At 47.3% G+C, this 18,300-nt stretch overlaps 1 protein-coding gene across 1 annotated transcript in view; it reads right to left on the minus strand.

Annotated features, from left to right (window-relative positions):
• Nucleotides 1–4,140: 4,140 nt before the first annotated feature.
• frem3 (Fras1 related extracellular matrix 3) overlaps nt 4,141–18,300 on the minus strand; it is a 248,885-nt gene continuing 234,725 nt past the window's right edge. The window contains exons 20-24 of the mRNA XM_038791914.1: nt 16,175–16,309; nt 15,835–15,961; nt 12,539–12,726; nt 12,287–12,433; nt 4,141–7,052 (exon numbers count right to left, since the gene is read on the minus strand). Coding sequence (XP_038647842.1) covers nt 6,522–7,052; nt 12,287–12,433; nt 12,539–12,726; nt 15,835–15,961; nt 16,175–16,309 — 1,128 coding nt within the window. The 3' untranslated portion in view covers nt 4,141–6,521. The remainder of the gene's footprint in view (nt 7,053–12,286; nt 12,434–12,538; nt 12,727–15,834; nt 15,962–16,174; nt 16,310–18,300) is intronic.

Consider the following 18,300-nt stretch of genomic DNA (forward strand, 5'->3'; position numbering starts at 1 on the left):
AGGGAGAGAAGACCAGAGGGGACCTGCTGGACCTGCGGCCCCTCACCGCAGCTGAGCAGAGGGTATTGGACCTGGACGGCGGAATTGGAGAGCAGGCAGTCACTGGGCCGAGGTCAGCATCGGAGATGCAAGCAAGCCTCCAACGAATTGCAATGCCCCTTTGCTACCCCTCCCCCCACACCATGCCTACCCATGATCTAACCATGTCTTATGTCTTGCATAACCTGGTGATGAGGTATGTTCATCTGGGGTCCCTCGCCCCCGAGACTCACCTGGTGATGAAACGGGACCTGCTGTTGACCTGAACCCACATTGCAACCCCGCGACACCCCAAAGCACATGACCTTTCATCACCGCTGTCACCGGCACCCTCCGCATCCCAGAGACACCCATCTCGGTTGGGCACTTTTGTGAAGAGCTCCTGGGACACTATCTGATGCGGACCACACACATGCTGCAGTACTTCAGGTGGAGGTAGGAACCCCTGAGGGGGAGGACGGTCATAGGTTGGCCGAATCCCAAGGATGAGCTGCCATGCAGATCGGTCTCGGGCTTCTAGAAAGGGCGGTCCGGTCAATGTTGGAGATGCAGGCACAGAGCGGACACTACAGGAGGGGGTGTCAGCAACCATCCAGCACCTGCAGATGCAGTTGGAGGAGTCCAAATGACTGCAAAGACAGGAATTGGTACCAATCATGCTTGCCACCCAGGCCAACACAGCACGGGTGGCATCTGCAGTGGAGGCCTTGGATGCATGGGTCAAGATGTCCAACGCCAGGGACACTCTGTGCAAGTGGCGGCCGAGGCACAGGACAGAGTAGCCTTGTCACAGGCAGCCATGTACCAGAACATTATGGGCATTGCTGTGGCGCTCCAGAGCTAGGCCCAATCACAACTGGTCATGTCTGCGGGCATTCAGAGCATTGGCCTGGTGCTAGCTGACCTGAGCCAGTCACAGAAAACCTGGCACAGTCACTGAGTGACATGACACAGTCAAAGAATGATAGAGTGCAGAAGAGGCCCTCCGACCCATCAAATCAGCATTGACACGTGTAAAACTGACCTGCCTACCTAACCCCATTTGCCAGCACCTGGCTTTCAATGTTACGATGCCTTTTCCCAATTTTAACTGCCACATGTAAACAACACCTTTGTCGTTTCTGCCTGGTGTAGGCGGAGCACCATGGGGGGCTGGAGAATACCGGCTGGGGCCCATTTATGATATTCTAATGGCTGTTCCTGTAATTTCATGACTTCATATTTGGTTGTCCTGCAACTATTGAAACAGATCATCAACCAATCACAACTATTCTAAAAAAGCCTCTTCATAATGGCAAGATTCTTGGTAGTGTAGATGAACAGAGAGATCTCGGCATCCAGGTACATAAATCCTTGAAAGTTGCCACCCAGGTTAATAGGGTTGTTAAGAAGGCATATGGTGTGCTAGCCTTTATAAGCAGGGGGATTGAGTTTCGGAGCCACAAGGTCATGCTGCAGCTGTACATAACTCTGGTGCGGCCACACCTGGAGTACTGCGTGCAGTTCTGGTCACCACATTATAGGAAGGATGTGGAAGCTTTGGAAAGGGTTCAGAGGAGATTTACTAGGATGTTGCCTGGTATGGAGGGAAGGTCTTACGAGGAAAGGCTCAGGGAATTGAGGTTGTTTTCGTTAGAGAGGAGAAGGCTGAGAGGTGACTTAATAGAGACATATAAGATAGTCAGAGGGTTAGATAGGGTGGACAGTGAGAGTCTTTTTCCTCGGATGCTGATGACCAACACGAGGGGACATAGCTTTAAATTGAGGGGTGAGAGATATAGGACAGATGTCAGAGGCAGTTTCTTTACTCAGAGAGTAGTAGGGGTGTGGAACGCCCTGCCTGCAACAGTAGTAGACTCGCCAACTTTAAGGGCATTTAAGTGGTCACTGGATAGACATATGGATGAAAATGGAATAGTGTAGGTCAGATAGGCTTCAGATGGTTTCACAGGTCGGCGCAACATCGAGGGCCGAAGGGCCCGTACTGCGCTGTAGTGTTCTATGTTCTACACTGTGTCTGCCCGATTGTAGCACATGATGCTAAAGCTAAAGCCACAATGCTACAATCTCAGTGTAGTCTATAAACATGGTAAGGAGCTGTACTTGACAAATGTCTTGTCCAAAGCCTTCCTACCCATGCAGGCCAAACAGACCATGAGGTAGACATAGACATCATGACCATAGAGGTGCTGTCCTCTTGTCGAATCCAGAAATTCCAAGAATCCTTACTGGCGGACATCTGACAACTGCACAACATCATCATGAAGGACTGGCCTGAGTCCTCAAGGAAGTTTCCCCATGAGGCGCCAGACCTCCCATGGTCATTCACAGCTGATCTGTGGGTTTTCCATTGGCAGGATCCTCTGCCTTCCGGCAGTGCACCCAGGCCCACAGGTTTCCCGACGGAGTGGGCTAGGCAACAATGGGAAATCCCATTGGCCGGTTGTGGGAACAGAGAATCCCGCACGGTATCTTCAAATAGAATGGTACAAAAATATTTAATCTTAGTTGGTTCATGTTCTAGGTGGGTTGAACTTGACTACCTGCCAAACATGATGAGACACTGTCATCATCAAGCCCAAGACACACTTTGCCACATAACATTCCTCAGAGTCACGACAGATAACACTCGCCAATTTGTCCCCAATTTCGGAACTTCACACACACCTAGGACTTTGAACATGTCATGAGCAACCCCTATACCCACACAAGCATGGTGTAGCTGCGCAGCCATTGAATAAAGTATTATTTGTTACAAGTCCTTGTTGTCAGTATTTGGGAGCCAGGTACTCCGACAGAAATGCAAACGTGGCAGCTGTTTCAGGATCCATCCATGGGATTCATCAGGTGCTGGACCTGTTCCACCCAACTGGTCTACAAGGCCAGCAATCTTTAAAGGTTCCACTCGAGGATGCTACCAAATATGCGCATTCTCCTTACATGTTTCGGCTGGATGCGGTTTTCCATCAAAACGATGGGCTGCTGCTAGCCCCGTGCTCAGCCGTCTGTCAAATGGCAACTGCCACCCCTCAAGTCCGCTGCTAGTGCTGAGGCGATTGAGCTAAATTAGATTGGGCCCTGGAGGAGTGGCAGATGCCCATGTGGAATGCTTGTCCCACTGAGGCCCAAGGATCAATTTAGCAAGGGCCCTTAGCTTTTTTGGGCACATGCTTGGAACCATTCCACCACATTACACATCTGAAAACAAACCACAACAAATTCAGTGCCCAAAGTTCTCAACAATTTGTGAAAAAAGAAGCCTGTTCCCACAGGAGCTGTAACTGTCTGAGCTTCAGAACCCACTTTACATCTTCATAATGCTTTGGCAAAATCCCACTTTAGGGTACTCTGAGCAGAATGTTTAGAGCTGAAGCTGATTGTAAAGTTCAGAGGAATTGCAACTTAACGGAGTCACAAATATTTACTCAAATAAACAGAAGCATGAGACAGTTTTTTTTTCATGAAAGCTACTGTATTATTGTCATTCAAAAGAAATTCAGTAAAGTCTGTCACTTAACCCATCAGAATGCATATAGTCAGAACTCATGATAGCAACAACTGCTTTCTGCTATCGGTTCTCTGTCAGATGCGGACTGACTTGCAGTGTATGATTTGTGTTTCTATTTCAGATTTCCAGCACAGAATGTGAAAATGCCAGTCTCGCATTCCCTGAATCAAGCTAAAGCTCAGGTAAATTCAACAAAGGGACCCAAGTTGGTTTCCTGTTTTCATGGGCTTTGACAGTATTTGCCTGTTCCGATGTTAAAGTGTCGCTTCAGATAAAAGTTAAGGCTGCAAAACTAATCACCATTTCTATTGTCGCTGCTTCACAGTGACTGAATGAAGTGTAATTCTGCTTTTCATTACAACGGATTTCTCGGGCGGCACGGTGGTGTATTGGTTAGCACTGATGCCTCATGGTACCGAGGACCTGGGTTCAATCCCAGCCCCGGAGTGTGGAATTTGCACATTCTCCCCGTGTTTGCTTGGGTCTCACCCCACAACCGAAAGATATAAAGGGGAGGTGATATGGCTACGCTAAATTGCCCCTTAATTGGAAAAAAAAGTGGCAGGTTTAGCTCAGTTGGCTAGACAGCCGGTTTGTGATGCAGAGGAAAGCCAACAGCATGAGGTTCAATTCCCATGCCAGCTGAGGTCAATCATAAAGCCCCCGCCTTCTCAACCTTGCCCCTTGCCTGAGGTGTGGTGACCCTCAGGTTAAACCACTACCAGTCTGCTCTCCGCCTCAGAGGGGAGAGCAGCCTCTGGCCATCTGGGACTATGGCAACTTTAATTGGGAAAAAAATGAATTGGGTACTTTAAATTTATTTAAAAAAAACAAAGGATTCCTGGATATTTACTCGATTCAGATTCCATAAATACATCTGTTTACAGCTGGGCTTAGAGGCGTCAATCACTGAATAAGTTGAATTTATTTATGAGATTGGTATTCCATAACAGCATTAATTTTTGAGCAAAAACCTCAAATCATTTTTGAAAAGTGGGATGGCATTTAACTTTTCCGAGTTCCGGAATTAAAAATCTGCTGCTCTGTCGGGCACGGTGGCATAGTGGTTAGCACTGCTGCCTCACGGTGCCAAGGACCCGGGTCCATACCTGGCCCTGGGTCACTGTCCGTGTGGAGTTAGCCCATTCTCCCTGTGTCTGCGTGGGTCTCACCCCCACAACCCAAAGATGTGCATGGTAGGTGGATTGGCCAAACTAAATTGCCCCTTAATAACAAAAAAATCTGCTGCTCTTGTTACCATGGTGGCAAAATGTAAAATGTTGAGGTAATAATGTCACAGCATCAAAGTGAACATATAAAAGTGTCCATGTCCTCTGATGTCATACACATTACAAGCGCTATACATTCACTGAATGTATACAGCAAAAGTTGTTATAATTAATAAAGTCATTCAAGTGTTGTTTATGCTTAGAGATTCACACGAAATGCAGGACTTCAAAATCCTACTATAAAGCACCATCATGTGTAGAAAGATTTAACAACCTGTTTCATTAATATCCCAGTTTTTTAAAAAGCAAAGCATTAACAGGATTTGTGCAGAAGGACAAAGCAGCAGCACATTTAAAACATCCTCAGCATTTAGTGGCTGCACTGAACTCGTGTTACCAAAGAAGCCACAAAGGAAAAGAAAACAGTGGCTAAGAACATAATGACATGAGATACATTCTGAAACAATCAGCTCCTAAAGGATTCATAGTAAAAACAGTCTCTGTGCGCATCCTACGAGTGTCAATTTGAGAATTCTCCTGCTCCACAAAGGGGAGGAGCTGACTCGTTTTCACCTCAAGAAAAACTATTCGTAAAGTAAATCAGGGCAGGGTTATTGCAGTTAATATTTGAAATGGGACGAAGAGGCGTGTCAATGCATTTTGGAAGGAAGGAAAAGATTGAAGATGGATGAATGAGATTGAGAGAAAAAGGAATAAGGGATTTGTTGAAAAGATTGGTAAATGGCATTGAAATGTAAGCGATTGAAGATATGAGAAAGTGGATAGATGAGGTTGCAGGGAAAGTGGCTCGAGGGATAAGGTCAGAGGGTAATTGTGTAATGTTCAGATCTATCAAAACGGGTAAGGCTGGTTGAGAAAAATGACCTCTTCCTGTTCTAAAAAAACGTTATATTCTCATGATTACCATTGTTTGGTAATCTACAAGCACTAAATCAGGAGGTATATGGCGTCACCAACATACATTTACAATAGTTTAAAGTTTATACACAGGAATCACACACAAGACCTCTTCAAGGATGTGCTTTAAACCTCTTGTTAGTTCTTGTTAGCTTATTCGTGTTTCCCCCCACCATCTCATCATGTCTGAATTTCATGCCAATATATAAATCCTAAACATTGATAGCTATCCTAAGAAGAGGTATTGGAGTAGAATGTTTCAACAATAGAAGCTAAGCACAAAACGAGCTAAATTCTGCACAGGTAATACAAGCATTTCAATACATATGAATAACCATTATTAAGAATTCAAGGTTCAGGTATTAAGAACTAAAAGGAAACAAAAATCATGATAACCCCTTTACAAGAGCACCAGGCTGCTAGGCACAAATTGTGTCAGTTTAAAGGCATCAATTGGCCACCAAAGGGATGACATTCAACCCCACCAATATGGGGATATCATCAACTTCAAACATCAGAAACCAACAGCAATGTGTATAAAAAAGTCAGAGGGTACAATCCCACAGTGTCACACGCTATAAGAGGATGCTACTTTCCAAACATAAATAACTTGTTCAAATTCAAAACTTGTCTTTAATTTCTTGCCGTTTTCACTTTGAAAAGAGTTTTTCTGTTTTTGTTCAAGTCTCAGCTCATGAGAAAAAAGAAACAATCATTTGCCGTTGTTGCTCCAAGTGTTCATGCAAGGCACCGTGGGATAAGGCACTGGGATTTTTCTCTGTTACAACCAGTTTTTGTTGAAGTCGTCGTGACAGCTCTCAGCACCTTTAGACCTCTGAACTGTCGCTGCTGCTGTCGCTTCGCCTTGTGGTCATTGTTTCATTGCTGCCAGCCCGCTTCTCACTCGGCGCCTGCTTCCTGCTGGCACTACTGTTCCTGCGCTTCAACAACAGCCAGATTATGGCGGCAATACAGACTAAGAGCAGCAAACCCCCAGCTCCGCCAGCCATGGGGAGGATACCGCCTTCAAACGCCTCGCTGGTGGTGGGCTGAAGTGGTTTCTGGTACTGCTCACCACGAGGCAGGTAGTCCTTCTGGGTGATGATAATTTTATTAGCACGGTCCAGTGCTATATGCTGAATATTGGTGCCTCGGCTATTCTCTGTTCTAATGTCCTGGACTAGATCTGGTTCCCTTGGTGATGATCGTCGGCTACGGTCAAGTATTGGGCTGTTGGAAAGGTTTCCTGTGGAGGGCACGGAATGGTACACACTTCTCTTGCCAATTCCTCTACTGGAATTCTCTTTGGATCGAACTGTGTAAATAACATGCACATACCACTCGCGGCCAGCAGCCACCTGGAAGAGATTTAGAAAGTCACAGCTTGATTAGGGAAGGCTTCTTTATTTGTATTGTGAATTGCATAAAGTTAGATGTACGATAACTGAAGTTGAAAGTTTCACTCTCATGCCTTACATGAATTTATTCCATAATCATTTCTACCAACTTATTAATTTCCTGCAGTAAGCCTCCGCAGTGACCAACAGAATAAGTTAAATATGATTCCCCCGAGTTTGTAAAAAATCTTAAATAACATTATTGATTCTCAACTTGTTGCTTTCCATGCTTTCCACAGTTTGGAGCTGTTTGATTGCATCTTTCATACAGCCATCACTTCCGTCTGTACCTAATCTCACAATAGAGATACATGTTAATTGCTACTTACAGAAGCTGATCAGGCAGATTGATTGCTTTGAGTCTATTACACATACTTGCTTACCTGTGGGATAAACATTCTCTCAATCTCTGGTTTCAATACAGGTCTATTAATTTTATTTTCTTTCAACCGGTAATTTCTGCTTTTTGAAGGTCTGATTCACAGAGCAAGGGAATGAGATTGCTGTACAGAGAGCCAGCAAGGTGGGAGTAATGCCCCTTTGTACTGTTTGTTTGCTGGGCCCCTCCCAGGCTGAGGGCCCGGCCCTGCCCAGTTCTCCCAACTGTCAGGCCTTCCTCAATCCATCTGGTGAGCTTGTTCCAGGACGGGAATATTGAGTGGTTGCTGGGCCCCTCCCGGGCTGAAGATTCCTTACACCAGCAGGGAGGAGATTGGTTCCATTGGGTGGTTGTTCTAGGATGGAGCACAGACTGTATTTTGCTGAGCCCTACTTGGACTGAAGACTTCTTTAAGACTTCAGCGTCATTTACCTCAGTGTGGTGACCTGGGGGGAGGGGGGGGGGGCACGAACTGTGTTTTTTGCTGGGCCCCTCCTGGGCTGAAGATCCCCAATCCTCCCACCCTCCAGCTTCACCCGGGGTCTCAGAAGTCTCTCCCCTCGGGCACCATTCCATCTACGGTGCCCCACCCTCCTGTGTCGCTGACCTCCTCCAACAGTGCTCCTTGTTCTCCCTTCTCTTCCCTTCCCTGCTTTGCTCTACCGCATACCTTCCAAGGGGGAGAGTACGTCATTGCACCTCGCTCTTCCCCTGGCAACCCCCTTCCCACTATCTATTTTGTCAATTAAAGTGATTGACGAAAGGCTGGCGCAGAAGACGGCAACATCTTGAACCCGTGGGCAAAGTGTTCAGGGAAGAGAGATTTCTTTGGCGCAGGGCAAGCATCACCACTCCTTGGATTTTGGGGGGGGGGGGGGGGGGGGGGGGGGGGGAGAAACATCATGACCCCACCTGAACAGAGCGGGTGGCGCCCGACCCCTGCCCCTCGACATTACAACGAGCCCCCGGAAGAGATTAGACAAAGTCCATCATCTGTCGACCCCTGAACTGTCGCAGCCCCTGAGCAGGACGCTTCGGGGCCGGATGCGAGAGAGACCCCCGAGGGCCCGTTCCGCCCGGTGCCATTTTGCACCCCTGTGTCGTTCCTTTTTATAACGACGGAGGGCTGTGACGGCTCCCTGACCTCAGGGTCATTGGGTGATGGTAGTGAGGAGCACCTCCCCTCTCCATCCCAGCCTCCAATGCTGGTAGTCCCCATCTCCACCCCGGAGCTTATTCCGGAACTGTCCCCGGGTCTATCCGGTGGCCCGGCGTCGCAAGAGGAGGGGGGGTCTGAGCCGCCTCCTCCCTCTGGCCTGATGCAGTTAGAGGAGTCTGCGAGGAACTTGTCTGTCGACGATCCAGGGGGTGGGATTGAGGCAGACCCAGGGCTGGTTGCTGGGACCGTGCCATCTGCCACACTCAATGTGGCAGAGGACTCGGTCCCAGACGGAGGAGGACGGTTGTCGGGTGGGGGGCACGGTGGATGATTTTGGGTCCATCAGCAGCGAGATGGTGGACTCCCTCGTGGCCGACACTGGGTCGCCTCTCATCTCCAGAGGGGAACTCCGGGATTTTCTGCATGCAAACCGCGGTCGCCGAAACCGAGTGCAGCTAGCCCTTGACTGGTGGTCGGACTTGGCGCTGCTCATCTGGTCTTCCCACGCCTACGTTAAAGATGCGGGAGATGCGGACGCAGCTGAGCAGCGTTGGCTAGAATCTTTCCGCACCGGACTCCTGAGGGCCCCTCTGCTCCTTCTGAGCACTGAAAAGGTGAAGGTCGCACTTTACTACTGACATGGAGGTGACCATAGCCAGCATCAACATTAACGGCAGCAGGGACGTTATCTGCAGGCTCCAGAGCTTCTCCGTCCTCCGGAACGGGAAGTATGCGGCGTGCTTCCTGCAAGAAATCCACACCGCTCCGGGAGACAAAGCCACATGACTCCCGGAGTGGCCGGGGGGGGGGGGGGGGGGGGGTCTAAATGAGTCACCTAACCTCACGTTTAGGCGAGGTGGCTGTCTTGACCCCACATTTTGGACCGGAGAAATTGGGGGTCAAGGAGCCAGCGCCAGGCCGGTTGCTGCATTTGACGGTCTGCGAGGGGGTTGAGGTACATCACTTTGTGAATGTCTACGCTCCCCAGGCTGGCCAGCAGCAGACTGCTTTCTTCGAACAAGTGTCCACTCATCTTGGCACCATCGCCACAGGTGAGTGCATCATCCTTGGGGGGGGGGGGTTTAATTGCACCCTCGGGACAAAGGACCGCCTTAGTACCCAGTGCAGCTCTCGTGCGGTGGTGAAGTTAAGGAACCTGGTCGGGTTCTTTGACTTGGTGGACGTCTGGCTGACTCTCCAGCCTGACTCCAGCGTCTTCATTTTTGTGAGGCCTGGGGTTGGAGCGTCCAGAATCGACCAGCTCTACATTTCAAGGGCATACGTGTCCCGACGGCCTCTGTGCAGCAGGTGCCGTGCTCGGACCACCGTCTCGTTGGAGCCGGCCAACCTGCGCATGTGCGGTTGACGTCACTTAGGCGCCGCCGTTGCGTCATTCTCGGCGCGCCGCCTTGACGCAAGCGTCAAGGCCCGGCGGCCGAGATGTATGGAGCGCCACTCCTAGCCCCCTGGAGTGGGGGTGAATATAGGGTGCGAGGAGCGGCCTCCGAGGCCGTCGTGAAACTAGGCCGAGTTCATGACGGCCTTCCCGATTCCGCGCGGGAGCGGAGAATTCCGCCCAGTGTAGGGTAGTACACTGGCTCTATGACAGTGCCACTTGGGAACCCTGAAAATCCCACCCTAACAGCGCGAGGGGTTAGTAGAGGTGAAGGCTGCCTTTCAAAATGGCTCCCCTAATTGTGAGTAGCTGGTCCTGCTGGTGAATTCAGCTCCCCAGTGTTGGAAAACTTTCAAAGTGCAGGAAAAACTCCCGAGGCCCAGAAAAATGGCGAAGTGCCGTTGAATAGCTGTCTCAATCTCAGCATTTCACCCATTGCGAAACATCCCACCAAACATGCCCAAAACCAGATTTTGAAATGTTTCAGGTGAATCCCGCCCTGCATGTTTTCAAGAAGCAGTTAGATACAGCACCTACATGCAAAAAAGGGGTTCTGCATAATAATAGGGTTCCCGCCCACTCTGGGCAGGAGGGCCTTTATGGCCGGTGAGGCGGGGCCAAAGACTTGCGATGGGTCTGACAGCCAACACGCATCCTGATTTTAATGGCCGATCCCAGAGATTCACGGCCTCTGTTATACTATATGTATGTTGCCCTCTTTGTAATTTTCAAACGTTCCACTGACGTTATTGTGAATCTGACCGTTGCAGAGCAGCTTTAATGATGTCTTATCCGTTCACCATCTCTGCACAATGACTCAGTCGCTAAATTTTAAGCTAAAATATTGGCTGGGTTCGGGTCAAGATTGGGACGGGGAAGAATGAAAGTCTGAAAATTCTGTTTCCTGATTCGAGTCCGCCTCCAACTTGCCCTTTTCCAACTTAAACTGAGGCTGGAAATTGGGGAGAGAGCTATCCGGCTCCAGGGGAGTGGGTTAAATCTTTAATTAAAATAAGCAACTTCATCATCATCATTCAGGATTTTAATCCTAACTCTGGTCACCCAGGTTTCCGAAATGGAAAGCTGACAATTTCACCGAGGTGACGGCTTGGTGGATTCAGGAGGTGGGCCTTCACTTCCACCTCCTGGATAGAAACATAGAAAATAGGAGCAGTAGGAGGCCAGTTGGCCCTTCAAGCCTGCTCCGCCATTCATTATGATCATGGCTGGTTATCCAACTCAATAGTCTAATCTTGCTTCCCCCCCCCAATAACCTTTGAACCCCTATGTGCGATGTCTACTTCTTGAAAACATTTTTTAAAAATTATTTGGAGTACCCAATTATTTTTTCCAATTAAGGGGCAATTTAGCATGGCCAATCCACCTAACCTGCACATCTTTGGGTTGTGGGGGATTCTGGATTCAGGTGCCTGCCAGAGGAGCCACCTCCATCAGGCATCCCCAGTGACATTCCCTGCTAAAGTCTCTGATCACAATCCACCGATTTCAATGCCCATCCAGAATGAGGCCTTCGATGTGCCCATGTCCAACCTCCAAACTCTGATCCACTTCCTTGTCCTCAAGGTATTCCCCATCCTGATGGGCCTGTGATCTTTCTCAATTACAATCCCTCCAACACCCATTGCCTCAGGGCCCCAACCTCCCCTTTCAGAGTAGCAGCCCATCCAAACAAAACCCTTCCCCATCTCATCCTTCAAATGACTCCTCCTCCCCAATCAATCCCTTAATCAATGTTCCCTTCCCCCCTCGGTTACTCTCTCCCTCCTAACCGATAGCCCTCCCTGCCAGTCCTGACCTAGTCATGTACGTGGCGTAGAGTGACCTTCTGCTGTGACCTTCACTGACAAACTCCCCCCATTGATTGAGGGCCAGCCTGCCAATCAGTGACATCACATGACATGCTTCGGAATTAAATCTGTGGCCAGGCCTTGGCTTATATCTCCTTATGAGTTAGATAAACATGATCCCCTCAGTGGGTGGAGGATTTTAGCAGCAAAAGCACTGCGCACAATTACCTCCAACGGGCTGCATCATTGCAAAGTTCCTTCAATTGTCGCATTTTAGGGGAAACAGCATTGGAAGACAGGATAAGAGGGTCGATTCCCCTAAATGAGTTGGAATAACTTGCCAAAATAAACCATTACAAACTGTCCAATCCTTCATTCCAAACAATTGGCATTCACAGCATAAGAGTAAACTAAAACCCAGCAGGAATGCAGGGGTTAACATCAAACATTCACCTGGAAAAGTGGAGCAGAAGCAAAGCTAAAACCATCAGACCCTGGCTGTTTCACAAGTGGTAATGCATCGGGGGCATCAATAGCCAACTTGGCATCGAAGGGGACATTACCAAAGGTTGGAGCTTGGGACTCAGGCTGAGCTCTGTCCTGAGGAAAGTAAGAGAATTCAGGTTGATGCATGGCTAATTGCGAATAAGCAACTTGAATTACATTTCCATTTTCCTTCCCTTTAACTAACAGAATCCAACATACCAGAATCTTAAACCTGTACAACAAAGATGAGGAGTCAGCCAGACAGCCAAATTCACGATTTGTTGGACCGTATTTGGGAACATATCCATCTGCACCAGTACAAAGAAAAACCTTCTCAATGTTGCAGATGAAAGAATCGCCCAAGTTCTGGACTGGGTCGACCATGACACGTCCATAAATGAGTGAACCTGAACAGAAAAATCATAGGAGACAGAGAATGAAAACAAAATACCTACTGATGTTTAGAGAACACAAGAAGGCCATTCAGCCCATTGCACCTAGCCAACAATCTGTTCGAGCAATTCAAAACTAATTCAGCAATCCTGTTTCCTTCCCCACAGCACTGCATTTCACCCTGGTATTATTCGCATAGGATTGACACATTGCCTCTTTTAGAAAAAAGTATAATAAGAATAAGAGATAATTTAGATATATACTATATAAATATATCTATAGCTTTAAACCCCTTCCTAATAATAATCTTTATTGTCACAAGTAGGCTTACAGTAACACTGCAATGAAGTTACTGTGAAAAGCCCCTAGTCGCCACATTCTGCCACCTGTTCGGGTACGCAGAGGGAGATTTCAGAATGTCCAAATTACTTAACAGCTTTCAGGACTTGTGGGACGAAACCGGAGCACCCGGAGGAAACCCATGCAGACACGGGGAGTACGTGCAGACAGTGACCCAAACTGGGAATCGAACCTGGGACCCTGGTGCTGTGAAGCAACAGTGCTAACCACTGTGGTATAATGGGTGTTTAGAACTGCGCACGGTACTCCAACTGAGGACTAATGGTGGCTTGCACAATTTTATCCCAACCTCTCAATCAGTTCTGTGGAAATTATAAAGCACCTTTTACACACGAGGAGGGGACGATAAAAGAACGTCAGAAGAAACTAGATTTAGTAAAATAACTTACAACTTCAGGAAAATGTCCATAAAAACTCCAGTTAGTTATCAGGAAAACGTTAATGCAAGTTCAGCGCAGTGGAAACCGAACGTGTCTGATACGTGGTTTCAATCAGCCACAGGTAATCACAATGGACAGGAAAAAGTCCTTAATGGCTAAGCGCAACTTGGGAATACGCTAACCAACCAACAGCCAATCATGCACCCAACTAAATAATTTGTACGTAGAAAAACTGTATTCGGTATGTAAACCACTGAAAAGTCCCACAAGAAAAAGATAGAATATGTATATCGATGGGCAGTCTTGGTGAACCTGACAGAAAGATCTTGATCAAAGATCACTCATATTTGTGACTTACAGCCAGCTCAGATTGACCACCTGAGGGGTGAATGTATCATTTCATTGTAACTATTTTGTTTAGAATCCTCATTAAAAACATTGGATATCATTTTGTCAATTCTAATTCTCGGTCCCTGAATTTAAGAGGTAAAATCACCTACACTGCTGAACACTTTTGTCGTCGGCAGCTTCCCTCGATTCAGGGATGATGTCTACTCAGGTTGGGAATTTCTGTTATGGATCCTCATGTAACCGAACAGGCCAATTCTCAAACCGCATCTCTTTGGGGACAAGGGGGCAGGGTGTCCCACCAGGTAGTGCTAATCACCAGTTAAAGCTCACTTTGTGTGTTCCAGGCCTTCTCTGCCGGGGTCATTCTGTCAAATGCTAACTATTTTCTGGGTTAAATCCATCGCCACCCATCCCGAGAAATCGATCTGGCCCATACTGCTGGATGGCAGAGATGCTTAGGATTGTAACATGTGATGATATTGAAGCTTTCAATACGCAAGCTGATTCAAATCCCTGTACACTAGCAGCTCACCCAATTATCCAGCTGCAATGTTATAATTTAGAATGGATCAGATTAGCTTTTCACTCTGATATGGTGGTTGGGACATTGGCGAACATTGATCCAGATATTTTCCTGGATTCTCTGTAACTAAGCTCAGATCCTTTTTAGATGAGGTAACATTCTACCATCTTTAGGTAACGTTTCCCAGTCCTGGCCTACACACGTTCAGTGAGAATGACTGACCTGCTTTTATTAAAATACATTTAAATTGTCTCTTGGTCTGAATTGGAGGATCAGTTGCTCATTCACCCTTAAATTTATTCATTCCAATTGTGGATCTGTTTCTGATCTCCTGACCAGGGATCCTAAGTTTGAGGAATCGTCGATACAAATCTGCATCCCAATATTACATTCGCACCATCCAAGTGCCAGGCAATGACCATCTCCCACAAGAGAGGATCTAACCACCGCCCTTTGACATTCAATTGGATTGTCTTTGTTGAATCCCCCACAATCAACATCCTGGGGGTTACCATTGATCAGAAGCTGGACTAGCCATATTAATACTGTGGCTACCAGAGCAGGCTGAAGGCTAGGAACCCTATGCCGCATAACTCACCTCCTGACCCCCCACAAAGCCCATCCACCATCTACAAGGCACAAGCCAGGAGTGTAATGGAAGTCTTTCCACTTGTCTGGATGAGTGCAGCTCCATAAACACTTAAAAAGCTCAACACCATCCAGGACAAAGCAGCCGCTTGATTGCTCCCTTTTCCACAAACATTCAATCCCTCCACCACCAACGAACAGTGGCAGCCGTGTGTACCATCTACAGGATGCACTGCAGTAACTCACCACAGTTCCTTAGACAGCACCATCCAAACCCACGACCACTACCACCCAGAAGGACAAGAGTAGCAGATACTTGGGAACCCCACCACCTGGAGCTTTCCTTCCAAGTCACTCACAACCCTGACTTGGAAATATATCACTGTTCCTTCACTGTCGCTGGGGCAAGATCCCGGAACTCCCTCCCTCAAAGCACAGTGTGTGTTCCTACACCTCAAGGACTACAATGGTTCAAGAAGGCAACTCACCACCACCTTCTGAAGGGCAACTAGGGATGGGCATAAATGCTGGTCTAACCAGAGATGCCCACATCCTGCAAATGAAAAAAAAAATCCATAATAGAAATTCCTGAATCTGTGTTTGTCAAATCTCCCCCAGTAACAATTCGACCTGATAAGTGTTGGAAGACCTGAAAACATTTTTTATCATCTATTTTGTTTGCAAGCAGCAGAACCATCAAACTGGGGAACACAGGCATTATTAGTCATGAAAATACAATCTCGCAGATCTAATCTGGCAGTTACAGAAGGATATCAGACACAGAACATATCAGGTCTGCATGGGTGACTCTGCAATACCAGTATGCTAATCGGAAATAAACATCTCTTTACTGGTAGCTTCGATGGTGTGCATGTATGTGTAGGGAGGTCTCACTAGCTGTATAGCAAGTGCTAGCAAACCTTCAGAAAATGCAACGTCTGTTCCTTCTCCAAATCCCATTGAGCCATCAGACAGCCAGAGTTCTCTCTTGGATAGTAAGACCATCTGGGTGTTCAGGCTAAACTCAGCAGCCACAGGGTCGCTCACCTTTTACAAAGAATAAGAGCAACACGTGATTAGCTTCTTGCCATTGTTAAATTATACTATATTACTTTTAGTTAATTACATTGGAATTACAAAATTTTACATCATAGTTTCTGTCAATGATATGAGATTATGATATTAGACACTATACCATAGTACCTATATTATGTACATTAAATCAACTGCAGACAAATGTCTCCAGGCATTCTACAATACCTGCTGGAATCGAATATCCAGATCAAACGTAATGGGTTCTCGTGGATTACAGACAATTGGCAGATTGTACTCCAGGTTCGGTGCTGAGCTGCATGGGATCAGTTTCACTGTATATGTACCTGAATAATCCCTGATCTGGAGTAGGAAAAAGAACAAAGAGACATGTAGATGGTGAGAATAGTAAACTTACACGCTGGGAGCGCAAACCTCTTCAACACTGGTTCAAATGCATACATCCAGTGTAGAATTTGAAATAATTATTAGGGCTGCAATCATTTTTGGTGATTTATTGTAGAATAGTGGACGTGAAAACCCAGATTCATTTAAAAATCAAACAGATACAACCATGGACTGCAAGGTGTTTCTTGTTCGATAGCCTATCTCCTCTGTAATTATGTTATAAAATTGATCCTCAAGACCAATGTTTGCAAGTCTCAGCCGTGGCATCCTTTGCTCAATAGCTGCAGTCCTCAGAGTCAGAAGGCAGGGCTCAATCTTACTTTAGAGGCTTGAGCATGTAATCTAGACAAACGCTTCACTGCACTATTGTGGAAGTGCTGCACAGTTGGAGGTGTGGTCTTTCTGATGAGAAGGCCTTGACTGTCCTCTAATTGGGTGTAAGAGATTATTATAACAATATTTGATGAAGAGTAGAGAAGTTCTCCCCAGTGAAGTTGTTAATATTTACCCCTCGATCAGCAGCGCTAAAACTGATTGTCTGATTATTTATCCCATTGTTGTTTGGTTAAGTACAACCTGTTTTCCAAGTTTTCCTACATTGAAACATCGACAACACTTAATTGGCTGTGAAATACTTTAGATGTTCTGAAGATATAGAACATAGAACAGGACAGCACAGAACAGGCCCTTCGGCCCTCGATGTTGTGCCGAGCAATGATCACCCTACTTAAACCCACGTAACCCGTATACCCGTAACCCAACAATCCCCCCATTAACCTTACACTACGGGCAATTTAGCATGGCCAATCCACCTAACCCGCACATCATTGGACTGTGGGAGGAAACCGGAGCACCCGGAGGAAACCCACGCACACACGGGGAGGACGTGCCAACTCCACACAGACAGTGACCCAGCCGGGAATCGAATATGAAATGTTCCAAATAAAAGACAGTTCTTTCTTTTGACAGAAATACCAACTTCATTATTCTAATTGGGAAAATTTAACCAATTCTAAGGCCAGCCACGAGATGGAGCGCTTTCGTTAAATGACAAGGTCAATTACTAAGGCCACAGATACATAGGGCATGGTTTAACGGAACAAAAAGAGTCCTCTTTCGGGTGCATTAACGCGGGGTATTTCTCGGCGCCTGTAGCACCGACAAAGACACCGCTATTCAACAGCCCTTTGCCGTTTAATTTTGGCCTCAGTGGGGAACTCCTAGCTGAGGCCGCATTTAAATCAAGAGTACTCACAAATCAGAGCGGCTTCCGGAGCCGCCCATTGCACCCAACTGATCTCCTATGGGGTCCTTGACCCCCGCCCCTCTCATTCCACATTCTATGGGTGAGGCACCCCAGACCCGATCCCTGGCACCCTGGCAGCCTGGCAGTGCCACCCAGGCACACTGGCAGTGGTACCCATGCACTGCCAGGGTGCCCATGTGGCAGAGCCAAGGTGCCAGGCTGGCAGCGGGAGTGCTAGAATTCCATCCTGCCCTGTCCCCGACCATCTAGAGATCTCTAATGGTAGGGAAGACCTCCCCCCAACAACTGCCTATATGCCTGGCCCACATTTGTGGAAAACAGTGCTAAATGGCACCCTGGTGAGGTCTCTCAGGCAAGGCCGTTAGTTCCCGGGGGCTGGGTGAATAGGACAGGAACATATTTAAATCAGCCTAATAGCTCATTTAAATATGCTAATCTGGATCACGCCAAGTGAAGGCGAGACCCCAATCGCGACGTCTTGCAAGTTTCCGCTGAAACACGCGAGATGTTTCGAGCATCACGAATCTCACGAGGGGCCTCTTGCGAGATTTACCGGCCTCCTGGCATCACCAAGTTGAGCGTGACGAGGCCGGTAAATCCCACCCATAATTTTCCACAGAAAATTACTGGGTGTGCAATCGCAAATTCTGATCCCTGAAAGACAACAGAATTCCCAGAA

Source organism: Scyliorhinus canicula, chromosome 3 (genome assembly GCF_902713615.1).
Source record: "Scyliorhinus canicula chromosome 3, sScyCan1.1, whole genome shotgun sequence".
Taxonomy (NCBI): domain Eukaryota; kingdom Metazoa; phylum Chordata; class Chondrichthyes; order Carcharhiniformes; family Scyliorhinidae; genus Scyliorhinus; species Scyliorhinus canicula.